Consider the following 14383-nt stretch of genomic DNA (forward strand, 5'->3'; position numbering starts at 1 on the left):
CGGTCGCGGCCATTAACATGGCCCCCGACGCGATGCCCGCGATTTTGCCATAGGCTTCAATGTTAAAATATTTTTTAACATTGAAATCGGGAGCATCGCGTCGGTCTTGTGCCATTATAATGGCACAAGATGAGATGGACTTGATTAAGTCCATCTCACATAGGAAACAATGTGAAATGGGCCAATATGACCCATTTCACATTGTATATGGCCCCGTCGTCACCCCACGATTGACGCCAACCCGAAGCGTGACGAGCGCAGCGGGCCCGCAAGGGGCGGCGGTGCGCGTCCTCCGACCTTTTCATACCCCTACTATCCATTTCGGTGTGGAGTTGAGATTATAAAGTGTGGCGAGCGCAGCGAGCCACCGAGCCCGAAGCGTGGCGAGCGCACGTGTATACCTGTGAAGTTATGCGCGTGCGCTCGCCTCGCTTCGGGCTCGGTGGCTCGCTGCGCTCACCACACTTTATATTCTCAACTCCACGCCGACGTGGATAGTAGGGGTATGAAAAGGTCGGAGGACGCGCACCGCCGCCCCTTGCGGGCCCGCTGCGCTCGCCACGCTTCGGGTTGGCGTCAATCGTGGGGTGGCGGCGTTGAGGGGGTAAAATTAGGGGTCTGGGGAATATTTTACATTGAATCCAATGTAAAATAGGGTCCCAGGGACCCTATTCACATTTGATTCAATGTAAAAATTGGGTCGACCGCGTCGGTCGCATCGCATGCGATGCGACCGACGCGATTTTTCTGACACGACCACCCCGATGCAAATCGGAGAGGCCGTGCTAGGAAACAAGTACCTAATATTTTGTAGCCGAAGAGCCATAAACATGGAATGAAACATTTCAATATATGCAACTTTCAAAAAACAACTTTTCATCTTCAGTATAACCAGGGAATACAGGATTTTTAATAGACCTTAGTCATGGCCCTGTAATTTTAATTGTCACATTCATAGCCCTGCCTCACATAGACACTTGTTTTAAAGTTACGGTAATTAGAGGACATTTATGTTTGATTGTGGCTGAGGTTGGTTACTTAAGATTATGCTAAACATTACACCATCCATGGGGTAGCACGGATGGTGTAATGGTTAGCATTCCTGCCTCACAGCACTGAGGTTATGCGTTCGATTCCCACCATGGCCCTAACTGTGGGGAGTTTGTATAATCTCCACCGTGCTTGCGTAGCTTTCCTCCGGCTACTCCGGTTTCTCCCACAATCCAAAAATATATTGGAAGGTTAATTGGCTCCCAACAAAATGAACCCTAGAATGAATGTGTGTGCATATATAAGTGGTAGGGAATATAGATTGTAAGCTCCACTAGGACAAGGAATTATGTGTATGTTCAAATATTCTTTGTAAAGCGCTACGGGTTTTGTGTGCATTATATAAATAATTGTTACGTTTATTTTCCTATATATTTTGGGAGAACAAAAATGTTAAGTCATCCAGTTGGACACAGGCTGCATCTAGAAAGCCAGAGGACACCACTGTATCATTCTAGAAGAAGAGATATAGTTATAAAATTTTGGTGATGGGTGACTAGCCAACAGTCGGGATCCCGACTGTTTAACTGCCCCACAGTCACGATTTTGACCAACAGGGGCTATTCTCCCTCGTGGGAGGCCACGACCCCCATAGTAGAACCTGTGGCGCCTTGCGTACCAGTGAGCCCGCAAGGAACTTATTTGTGCCCCACTCTGTCGGAATATCATCAACCAGGATTCCGTTGTCGGTATATTGACCATCTGGACCCGACCATGGGACACTTATACCACACACACAAAATCTGTGTCTCCCTACAATATAGCGATTTATGTAGCGTTCGTGTTATTGTGGAACTTGTAATGCTCAAAAATGTTGAAACTGTAATTGCCTATTGTATTTCCAAATTGTCTACTGATTATTTCAATGATAGAATTGTTTGAAATCCTGAAGCCTTTGTTAGAAAGCCCACTAAGCTCACACATTGTAAAATGTTTCATTCTTTAAAACCAAGAAAAGATGAGACTACCGAAAAACAAGACACTTGATGACCTGCAGGTCACCACAAGAGAATAAAGCTGGTGTCATCTTTCAGCGTCAGCCATCTGGAACATTTAAACGTCAGCTGCAGGAGAGTTGAACAGCAGGGCATTTTTTTAGGTATATTTATAAAGTTCCCTGTAAGACCATAATATTTTTATACCGGAAAGCAAATGTTTTATTTCTCCGACCTAAGTATTTTCTTTGACGCTTAATTTCTCATGTGCTCAATAGAAGAGGTTATATGATATCTCTATCCTACCCCACAGAAAGTGTCATCTGTTTTACAAACTTATTAAGACTTTCAGTGTCCCGTTTAGAATACCATTATAACTAGTCTTTTGCCTAATGAGAAAGAAACATAGCTTTCAGGTGTCCATAACAATTAATTAAGCATGCACCTGTTTTATTCCTATGTTTCTAGTAGATATGTGCTTATAAAGCTCTTTAAAAGTTCTATGCAAAATTACGGTGCTAAGCTACTGAGACTGCGGGCTTTATTTACGAAGATGGTAGTTCTATTAAAGGTTGTAATAAGTAAGGAAGTAGGTTCTGATTGTAGCAATGGTCAACATGCCATCTTCAACAGAACTCCCATCTTCATAAACCCCTTTGGCTACACATACTGTAACATCTACTGCCATTTACATGGTTTTAGACACCTGTGAAAGTATGGACATTTTTGAAAATCTAACGCTTTCCTCGGGCCACAACATGTAGATATGACATACAGTATAGCAGGGATCCTCAAACTATTTTGCTCTGGGACCCCATCAGACAATAAAAATAATGACAGGACCCCAGCAAGTTACTGCAGAAGGTCATCCGATCACATGTGTAGTCAGCAGACAGCACATACATGGCAGCATTGTGGAGTCACAACATGATGGGAGGAGTTTAAAATAACAGACAATTCAACAGAGTCTCAGACTCCTTGAATCACTGACTGATATTAAAAAGTCATGAGCCTGATGGTCAGCAACATGGAGTCGCGACCCCATGCTAAGAAGGTCGGGACCCACTTTGGGGTCAGGACCCACAGTTTGAGAACCGCTGCAGTATAGTAAGCTACAGTGTGGTTGAACAATGGGAAGATGTGAACCTAGAGTAGTAGTAGTATCTGGACAGCGGTTTGGCGGGGTGGAGGTCACAATACCATGGTCAACCACTTTACCTTGAGGGCGTCTAGTTAGATGCCTATACATGGTCATCAGCTTTTAGATAGACAGTGATGGGAGATTGACATAAGCATCAACGGGAACCTGGTCGATAGTAGCAAGGTCAACATCGTTTTTTCCTCTAGATGCCATCGACCTCTAGTAGTCAGTCATGGTAATGTCGACCTAAACATGTTCAATGCTATATACCCTAACCCCAATTAGTCCGGAATACCAATCCTAAAAGCTCAGTACACTTTTTGCTACTTACTATACTATTAAAGATGTGTCCTTTTATATTGACTTCAGTCACAACTTTTTTTATGACAAGCTCTTTTCTTCTTAATCTTCGACTTTGTTAGTCTTTAAAACCAATTCCTGTTGGGTTAAAGTCACAGTACAGCATCTCTAGTACCTTTTGTGCAGTCGCTATACAACTTAAGACACCAAGCCTAAAAGTAAAATACTATATGCAACAGATGTTGGTGTGTGACATAAGCACCTGGGGCATCTCATGCCATGTGGTGTAAAGATTCTAATTGTAAATGGGCAAATTTCGGGAATAGTACATAATCTTGGGCAAAAATGTTATCTTCATTAATAGTATATGAAGTTGCTAAAGCACACTAAGTACTTTACATGACATTGGTGTTTTTGTTGCAGAGGAAAGAAAAATACTTCAAAGACTGAAAAGTGAAGGTGTTTTCCACAGGGCGCATCCACGTGTCACGTTATACCTTTAAGATGTGTTTTAGAGAATTCTGTAATGGTTGCTTTGTAGTATTTCATTATAGCGCATGCATACTTTCAATTTTGCATCAGGATTACTTTAACTATAAGTAATTAATTAAAAAATGTTTGGTGCATTAAAAAGTGCAATGTTAATCAGAGCAATCTATTGAAAGGTGCTTACTTAGACTTTACAAAAAATATGTAGAATAAATGTCATAGGAAGACTGTAATAGTGAAGATATCTCACAGTAGATTCTGTTTAATTCACAAGAAACAAAGATCAGAGTGATAAATGATTGCTTTATCATAATACATTTAGTTTTGTAGCCTTATTCATTTTGCTACTGAGCGTATACAGTATTTCACCATAATGGGGGCTTTCCACCTTGTGACCTACTGAACTACATCCTTGTTAGAGGACCTGAATGCTCACTCTTTCCAATCCATTTTTCTGCATTAGATGAGACCACTAAGAACATTTTTTTCTCATTGAAAGGGACTATAAAATCTAGCTAATAAAAAGTATATGGTGCAGATGTTACTGTCACTTTCAAAAGGAGGACAAATAGTATTTTTCACTTTGTATATTGTAATGGATAGCTATAGTTTTTGTCTGCGGCACTTTATGAACCTGACGATTTTAAGTTAAAGAAAAGGAAGAGGAAGTCCCTATTTGGTGAATTTATGATTCTACTGTAGTACTCTAGCAATGGCAAGGAGTGAAAAGTATAGTCACTGTTGGCCACATTTCTTAGGCCTTCTGACCACACAGTGTCTAGAACATGATGTGGAATCTGTATGACCACTACACTGAAATCAAAATGATCACATTCCCTCTCCAGCAGTTTAACCCGGATATTTAATATTTGTCTTCAGTTATATTTTTGTAGCCCCTCCCTTACTCATTTGCCCCCACAATGTTCTATATGTTCTTCTGCGCCACACTTGCATTCCCCTGTATGTCATATATCCCTTTAGCACACGCCACCCTTGATGATTAATTCTGGACTTGAAGTGCTTTGGATAGAGCTGGGGTAGAGGTATTTCTGCTGCTATATGATGACATTGTCATAGGGCAGCTGATGACCTCTAAATTATAATATATACTAAGGGGGGTGTTCAATCCCGGGTTCCGGCTGTAAGAATGTTCTGACAGTTGGAAGCCTGAGTTGTTTTCGGTCCATTCGCCAGTTTATCGGCAGGCGGAATTCAGTGTTCCACCTATTGAGCAGGGAAAAGGGCCTGTGAACTTGACAATACATGGCCGTTTTTGGCAAAACAGACCGACTTGTTTTAACCCCTTCCCGCCGCAGCCTGTTTTTGCCTTCCTGACAGAGCCCTTTTTTTCAAATCTGACAGGTATCACTTAAGTGGGGATAACTTTTTTTTGCTTTTACTTATCCCAGTGATTTTGAGATTGTTTTCTCGTGACACATTGTACTTCAAGTTAGTGGTAAATTTGGGTCGATACAGTCTGTGTTTTTTTGTGAAAAATACCAAAATGTCGTAAAAAAATGGAAAATTTAGCAATTTTCAAAATGTTAAATTTTCTGCTTGTGAGACAAATATTCATACCACTCAAAATAGTTAATAACTAACATAGACCATATGTCTACTTTATGTTTCCATCATTATTTCAACATCCTTTTAATTTTTTTGGACACTAGGAGGCTTAAAATATGAATAGCAAATTCTCAAATTTTCAAGAAAATGTCAAACACTGATTTTTTTAGGGACCAGTTCAGTTCTGATGTGACTTTGAGGGACTTGTATGTGAGACACCCCCATAAATGATGCCATTTCAAAAACTTCACCCCTCACAGTATTCAAAACAGCATTTTGGAAGTTTGTTAACCCTTTAGGTGTTTCACAGGAATTAAAACAATGTGTAGGTGAAATTTCAAAATTTCATTTTTTTTGCAGATTTGCAATTTTAATACATTTTTCTAAGGAACACAGTAGATTTTACTAGAGAAATGTGACTAAAAATTGATTCCCCCAATTCTTTTGTTTTCATAAATATCCTATATGTGGCCCTAGTGTGCACGTTGACCAAACCACAGGCTTCATAATAGAAGGAGCACCTACTTGATTTTGGAGCCTCCTTTTTATGAGATTATTTTTTAGGTTTCTAGGCACCATAAGATGCTAAAAGTTAGGAACCCCCCCACAAGTGACCCCATTTTGCAAACTACACCCCTCAGGGAATTCATCTAGGGGTAGGAAGGGAAGGAGTGATTTTTGGATTTTGCAGCTCAGATTCTGGTGGAATGTTGGTGGGTGCTATGTCGCATTAGCAAGACCCCCAAAGCACCAATACAGTGGAACCCCCCCACAAGTGACCCCATTTTGCAAACTACACCCCTCAGGGAATTCATCTAGGGGTATAGTGTACATTTCAAACCCCCAGGGGTTTCACCAATTTTGATACAACTGGGCTGTGCAAATGAAAAATTAAATTTTTTACACAAAAATGCAGTTCTGGCTCAAAATTTTTCATTTTCATAAGGTATGAAGGAGAAAAAGCACCCCAAAATCTGTGCCCCAATTTCTCCCGAGTACGGCAATGCCTCACATGTGACCAAAAAATACCAGTTGGGTGCATGGCAGGACTCAGAAGGGAAGGAGTGATTTTTGGATTTTGCGGCACAGATTCTGGTGGAATGAATGGTGGGTGCTATGTGGCATTAGCAAGACCCCCGAAGCACGGTGAAATGATGAACCTAATAATCCATAGATGTGTGGTATATTTTAAAACACTCCTTTATACATAGGCCGGGTTTGTCGGGGCAAGTGTCACACTGGAAAATAGTTTGCTTTCTTATTCCCTTTTTATAGCAAACTTTGCACCTTTTTTGTGTCCTGCCCTTTTTTCCAGTGGAGGGGATTTCATCAGGAAAATGCTGCCCTGGTACAATACGGGGGCCAGTACTAGAAGTACTGGGGCCCTCTGCCTGCTGGTTCCCAAATATTAGGCCCTTTATGACTTCCTCTTGAAAGTGCATAAATGTCCCCCTCTGGCTGGTAGAACGGAATAGCACGTAAGCGTTATACAGTGCCATCTGGATGATATACACGGCCAGCTTCTTGTACCAGATTTTTGTTTTCCGCAGGGCACTGTACGGCTTCAGTACCTGATCTGAAAGATCCACTCCGTCCATGTACTTATTGTAATCCAGGATACAATTAGGTTTTGAGGTGTGGGTACTGGTACCTCGTACAGGGACGGAGGTGGTACTGTCTCCGTGAATTGTTGTCAGTATAAGGACATCCCTCTTGTCCTTATATTTGACCAACAACATATTTTCGGTGCATATTCCCCTGCTTTCACCCCTTCTCAGTACTTGGGCAGTGTGCGTTTTTGGGAGGCCTCTTTGGTTCTTGCGCACAGTACCGCAAGCTGCTGTACCTCTTGAACCAAGGGCCTTAAACAGGGGGATGCTAGTGTAAAAGTTATCCATATAGAGGTGATAACCTTTATCCAGGAAGGGGTGCACTAAATCCCAGACAATTTTTCCACTAACACCTACGAGGGAGGGGGGGCATTCTGGCGGTTCAATTCTTGAATCCTTCCCTTCATATACCCTAAACCTGTGGGTGTACTCTGAGGTGCTTTCACACAGCTTATACATTTTTATGCCATACCTTACCCTCTTACTGGGAAGGTACTGGCGGAATTTAACCCTTCCTTTAAAATGTGTAAGGGACTCGTCTATGCAAATGAATTTATCTGGGATGTACATCTCTGCAAATTTGGCACTGAAATGATCAATGACCGGCCTGACTTTGAATAGCCGGTCAAAGGTGGGATCATCTCTGGGTGGGCACTGTGCATTATCGTTGTAATGCAAAAATTTAAGGATTAACTCAAAACGAGTCCGGGTCATGGCCATACGGTAAAGTGGGGTGCTGTACAGAACATCTGTACTCCAATATTGCCTAATTTCTGGCTTTTTTTTACTATGCCCATATGAAACACCAGACCCCAAAATGTCATCATCTCTACTGCATCTACAGGGGTCCACCTAGCAAATGATGACGTGGGGTTTTGAGCAATAAACTGCTGGGCTTTGAGCAATAAACTGCTGGGCATATAAATTAGTTTGGTCCACCATTAAATTTATAAAATCATCAGAGAAAAATAATTTGAAAAAGTCAATTTCTCTGAGACCTGTGGAATCAAATTGGATTCCTGGGATGGCCAAAAACTCAGGAACCTGGGGCTCAAAATTGTCTGGTGGTGGGGTCCATACGAGATCAATTATTGGGGGGGGGGGGGTCTCAGCTGCTCTACGGGGGCGTCTTTGAGGGGGTCCCTCATCACTAGAGGAGGAAGAGGAGCTTAAGATGAATCCTTCAAATTCCCCGCTTGCATCACTGGCTGTGTCAGAGTCAGAGGCAAGCATGGCATATGCCTCCTCCGCTGAATACATTCTTCTGGATGACTGGGATGACATTTGGGATGACATTTGGGATGCCATTTTTATTTTTGTGTTTCTGGTAGTGAAATGTTTCAACACGTGTATAGTGTAGGGGGGGTACAAACTTTATTTCAACACGGGGGGTATGTAGTGTGTATGTAGTGCAGAAAAAAAAAATACTTTATACAGGAATTTGATCCCAATAATAAAAAAAAAAAAAATGAAGGGGTTAAAAAAAAAAAAAAAGGTCCTGCGCCAAAAATTGAGCACAGATGTTGGTCAGTAACGTCCGTCACTGAACAGCGCTCAAAGGCAACAGGAATTTGATAAAAAAAAAAAAACAATAGATCAACCCTGTGCCGAAAAAGCTGATCAGTGATGTACGTCACTGATCAGCGCACAGTGGCCACAGGACACCCACAAAATCACAGTGTGTGTAAAAAAAAAATTAAAAAAAGACCCCACAGCACCCTCAAAAAAAAAAAAGGTGATCACTGATGCGACACTGATTACCAGTGAGGGGCAGCAGGTGCACAACCTTTGGTGCAACTGACAGTGCAACTGGCAGCAACTGACAGGTATATATATAAAACCCTGCACCCCCAAAAAGTTGCTGATCAGCACAGATATACTGATCAGCACAAAAGGGGGGGCAGCAGACACAAAATATAGCACTCTCTATCACTCTCTGTCACTATCTCTCTCTATCTCTCTATCTTTCACTATCTATCACTCTATGACATCCCGGCCATGACGTAAATGTACGTCAAATGTCGGGAAGGGGTTAAAGTCGGGTCCGTTCTGTCGAGCTGCCTCTTCAATGTTGTCAGAAAGGAAAGCATTTAATAGGCGCCTGCCGCTATTTCCCCTGTCGGAAATAGTGGTGAGAATTGAATACCCACCCATAGTCTTTAGAAGGGTATGTGATATAGGTCTACCAGTGATTCTACCTACAAGGCACTAATGGACAGTCACTACAATTTAGTGTACATACATTAGTTTTATGTTAATATCTAAACTTTCTTTAGATTTTTATTTCCCCTTTATAGTTTGTGGTTCTTATTGTTGTGGAAACTGATCTCTTCAGAGTATTCCCTTTATCTAGCTAAATGTTGCGTTACAGGTTTGCAGTCAATTGAAATGTGCAGTGAGATGTGGAAGTGCCGAGAGACGGATGTCAAAATCTCTTCCTCTTCTAGTGCCAGGGCTGAATATGCGAGTCTGCTTTCTCAGCAGCTCACCTAATTGTCAGGGATTTCTGGAGAGGCAGCAGCCCTGCAGCATGCTGTAATGGTCCATCAGACTGGCACCTGTGTATTTTGTGTAATCACTATCCGTCAGGCTTGACATTTCGCCACTCTCTTTTGATGGCATATGTGTGCTTTTAAAATGCATTGCATACTGTAAGTAGTGTATCTGGAACACTGGCTTCGAAAGAGTGGGAGAAACCTTCTTCTCGGCTCATTTCCTAAGTCACACAAATACTTGACGGGAAAACACTCCCAAAGCTCCCACACTGCACAACATATCCGTCTTTAGAGGAACAAGAGATTTCTGAACAATAATGGAACTCTCCCCTTGTAGTTTTCTGAATCCTTTGGAGAACTTCAAACAAGTTCCTTTAAATAAGTTACTTTCTCAAAATATCCTGTAAGCAGGTCATTTATTGTAAGCATTCAGATATGTTTTTGGTACAATGTCTGTGAATAGTTATACGAATCTATTTGTGTAATTCCTTGTTCTGTAAAGGGGCCTGATCCGCTATGCCTGTCCTGCCATTGGTTGTCTGTATTTTACCGTATTCAATATAAAATACTTCTACTCACATATAAAGCTATTAACCATACTGCACCAGCATATATCTCTTTACTTATCACAAAATATCTCCCATCTCACCCACTCCGCTCTGTGCAAGATTTGCGTCTCCTGCACGTATCACTAGCTCCCATTCACTATTACAAGACTTTCATTGGACTGCTTCCATCCTATGGAATGCCCTTCCACGCACAATAAGACTCTTTACTAGCCTCCAAACTTTCAAGCGTTCCCTGAAAACTCACCTCTTCAGGGCAAGCCTATCCTATTAAAATACCACACGCACAACCCTCTGAGGCACTTATGTAATATATATATATATATATATATATATATATATATATATATATATATATATATATATATAGACAAAGGGGGTGATTGGAGTGCGCAACCTAATGTCCTTATGGTCACATGTATATCATGTACCACCCAGTTCATCCAATCAATCAATGTACTCAGAAGTCCTTTCTGAAGATGATTTCTGTATGTCCAATATTGAATATGTTCGCAATAATCATGCAATTTTCATTTTTGAAAAATCTTTTTATTTCAAAACAACCCGACGCGTTTCGTCTTTACGACTTCATCAGGGGTACAACTGATGTATGATCATATGAATGATGATCCATACAGTAAGTATTGCCGATTAAAGTCGATTTTAATATATCAATATGGTATTGTGGGTATAGCCAACCTTTTACAAAAAGTTGGATATTCAATGTTGGTGGGTGATCAATCAGTCACCAGCTTGGATCAATATGGTATTGTGGGTATAGCCAACCTTTTACAGAAAGTTGGATATTCAATTGTTGGTGGGTGATCAATCGGTCACCAGCTTGGATCAGGGACTTCCAAATGAATGCCACTCTGGTGAGCAAGGAGGAGGAGGAGCAAATGAAAATTGCATGATTATTGCGAACATATTCAATATTGGACATACAGAAATCATCTTCAGAAAGGACTTCTGAGTACATTGATTGATTGGATGAACTGGGTGGTACATGATATACATGTGACCATAAGGACATTAGGTTGCGCACTCCAATCACCCCCTTTGTCTGTATTTCTTGCTATTCCTCACTAACAGGAGGAATTTTGGAGGTGCTGCATCAGTATTTAGCGCAATACAGAGTCCAAACCCTCAATTGTGTATATATATATGTCTTTTCTTCTGGACTTGTAACTTGGTGGGACTGCTATGCTATTACTGGTGCCTGTCCTTGTGTTTCCCTCCTATGTCCCTATAGATTGTAAGCTTACAGCAGGGCCCTCTTACCTTCAAGTCTGTCTGTTGTTACCCAGTTTGTTTTAGAACTGTCTACAATTGTAAAGTGCAACGGAATCTGCTGCGCTATATAAGAAACTGTAAATTAAATAGATTAATATCCAGCATGCTGGATATTTATCGCTGTGCGATAGCGACACGTGGGGCTGCACATTGTTATCGCTATGGCCTCTACACACGGAGCGATGTATGGGGGCACTAGATGGCTTACAAAATTCCCTGACATTGCCGGTGTGTATGCCCCTTAAGTAATATAATGTTGGTTTGGCCCCTAACCTCCACTTGAGAACCAATGCCTTCGTTATTTCATTTTTTAACTTGGATATCTGGTATATTATGTGGAATTGCTTTATACAGGCAAAGCTCAAAATGTATCAAATTAACCACCATTAGTAATTAGTATAGTTTGGTATATAATAGTTGCAGTGAACTGAAGCGTCTAATAAATGCATAGTTTAAGTATTCATATTAACAAACTCTGGCATGACTTTACACTGTGGTTCTGGTATATCAGAATCATCTTTATTGGCCAGGTATACTTGCGTATGCTTGGATTTTTTTGTGGTAACAGTGCAGCATCAATCAGGGAACACAAGGGGGGTGGGAAGAGAGGCATAAACATACATCACATACATTTCACATATATCTAGAACAGTTTGAGTTAGTATTTAGTACATTCAATACTGTTGATGGACAGCTATTGGGTAGAAGCCTTTTGTAGTTCTTGTCATCTTTGCTGGGATGGACCTAAAACGTCTGCCTGATGGTAGGGGTTCAAACGGGTTGTGGCCAGGGTGTAGCTTGTCCACCAAGATCTTTCCTGCTTGCTTATTGACCCTGGCTAGGTATAGTTCTTAGACAGTGGGGAGCTCCACCCCAATGATCTTTTCTGCCATCCTCACCACTCTTTGCAACCTTCGTCTGTCATTCTCGTTTGCTCCTCCGAACCAGATTGTGATCGAGGAGCAAAGGACAGACTCTACTATGGCAGTGTAGAAGATGAGCAGCAGCTCCTGCGGGACATTGAATTTCTTGAGTTGCCTCAGGAAGAACAACCGCTGTACTAGGTGGTACTGTACATACGTTTTCAAAAAGAAAGGTACAATTAAGATCCAGTCAGTCAAATTAGTAGCCAGCAGCAAAGAGTGGTTGTTCTATCTATCTATGTATCCTATCTATCTATCTATCTATCTATCTATCTATATATATATATATATATATATATATATATATATATATATATTTATGATCTGGCCATAATTAATTTAGCTTTATTGACTTATGGTGTTGTCCAGCCCTTATTTGGAACCTGTTTTAATCCACAGATTGTATGTAGTGCTTGTTTGTCCTCCTTGCTGTCTGAATATAGCGATTTCACCATGAGTTGACATACTTATGTCTCATTCCTTGGATTTCCTCAGGGGTAAACATAAAAATATATTCTATATGTTTCACACTTTATTTCTCTTTTCTCTTATATAGAATTCAGGCGAAGACTCGGGAGCTTCGTGAAAGACAAGCCAGAGAAAAGGACTATGCCGAGATCCAAGAATATTCCAAGAATTTCCGAGTTTCAGATGATCCCGCTTATTCTGTGCACTATGACACAATCCCAAATAGCGGTACACTTAACTTGAACAGTAGACCCCAAAGTCCAAGAGATGGAAAGCAAATGGAAGCACTGTATGCCCAAGTAAAGAAACCGAGGAACTCCAAGCCCCCACCTGTAGACAGGTAGGCACGAGCGTAGCATCAATGCGTCCTTTGTGATCAATTCTGACTGCGTAACACTTTGTCTGTGGGTGTCTGTTACAGCTACAGAAAAATCTTTTGTAATCATTTAGTATTTATGCATACTTTTTTAATGGCTCTAAGATATTCTGACTTAATTTAAATAAAGTATTTTTTATATATCAGAATCTTTAAGTTGGTTGTCAGTAGTCTACTTTCAGTAGAGTTTAGTGCTTGAATCGTGGCTTTTTTCCTCCCTTTTATTGGAGGGTAATTAGGACATGTGGCTAATTCTGAATCCCAGCAGATACAAATATCAGCAATTATACCAGTCCGCTTCCACATTATTATTTCAGCGCAGGTTGCCTTGCTGTGACTCGACGGTATTGATGTGTTCACCAGCCCCCAAATTAGTTCCTGCTGCAAAAAAAAGGGGATTTTGCCGGTAGCCCTTTATTGCTGTTAGAAGATAAGCTCTGCAGTAATTTTCTTGAAGACAAGTCTTTTGAGTTGACCCAATTAGGATTATTGTCTCAAATTTGTAATTATTCAGTTTGACTGGTTCACCAGCAGATACCGTATTCCATACAGGAACCTGGGTTTCCTGCATAGCCAAACATGCTCTGAAAACCCCTCCGCAATTTGTTTGCTGGTAGCTACATTTAATTGGAAGTTGTGAAATGTTAAATTGACACCTAAGGTTAACCTAAAAGGCAACTTATTCAAAGGCTTTTCTTTGATGCTGAAAGTGTAGATTAGATGAGAAGCTGACATGTTTCTCTTTTTGTATTTTTTTTTTTTTTTTAGCTGAATGTAAAAAATATGTTGAGTTTTCTATTGCGGAGTTTAATATTCTTATGGCCCGTTTGTCAGAGATATAGACAAGCACAGAGAATTTATGTCATATGTATTAAAGCATGCTCGTTCGTAACTGGAGTCCTCCCCGCCATAAATATTGGAGACATCAGAGGTGCTATTGCTTTCTGACACATGATAATTACTAATCAAATGTGTACAGGCGTATAAAATGATATGTAATGCACTGTGTAATGTATACAGTTTGCTTACGCTGCTAGAAAACATGTCTGTCTTTGGTTGAAAGCTGAAGCAATACTTATAAGGATGCAGTGACTAGGTCCAGGGACATCCCTGAGGCATAAGTTTGTCTATAACATGTCTGCCTCTCCGGTGTACAGAGAACACATGTGCA

General features: G+C 40.9%; 1 protein-coding gene across 21 annotated transcripts in view; it reads left to right on the plus strand.

The window, feature by feature from the left end:
* PARD3 (par-3 family cell polarity regulator) overlaps positions 1 to 14383 on the plus strand; it is a 508043-nt gene that overhangs the window by 356086 nt on the left and 137574 nt on the right. For 20 of the 21 annotated variants that reach the window (XM_083188831.1, XM_083188826.1, XM_083188843.1 and 17 more), the window contains one exon: positions 12925 to 13176. The exons of the other annotated variant lie outside the window; for it this stretch is intronic. In XM_083188831.1, the coding sequence (XP_083044957.1) occupies positions 12925 to 13176 (252 nt within the window). The remainder of the gene's footprint in view (positions 1 to 12924; positions 13177 to 14383) is intronic. 21 annotated transcript variants of the gene reach the window in all.

This window comes from Crinia signifera, chromosome 5, assembly GCF_055691185.1.
Source record: "Crinia signifera chromosome 5, ASM5569118v1, whole genome shotgun sequence".
NCBI classification, from domain to species: Eukaryota; Metazoa; Chordata; class Amphibia; order Anura; family Myobatrachidae; genus Crinia; species Crinia signifera.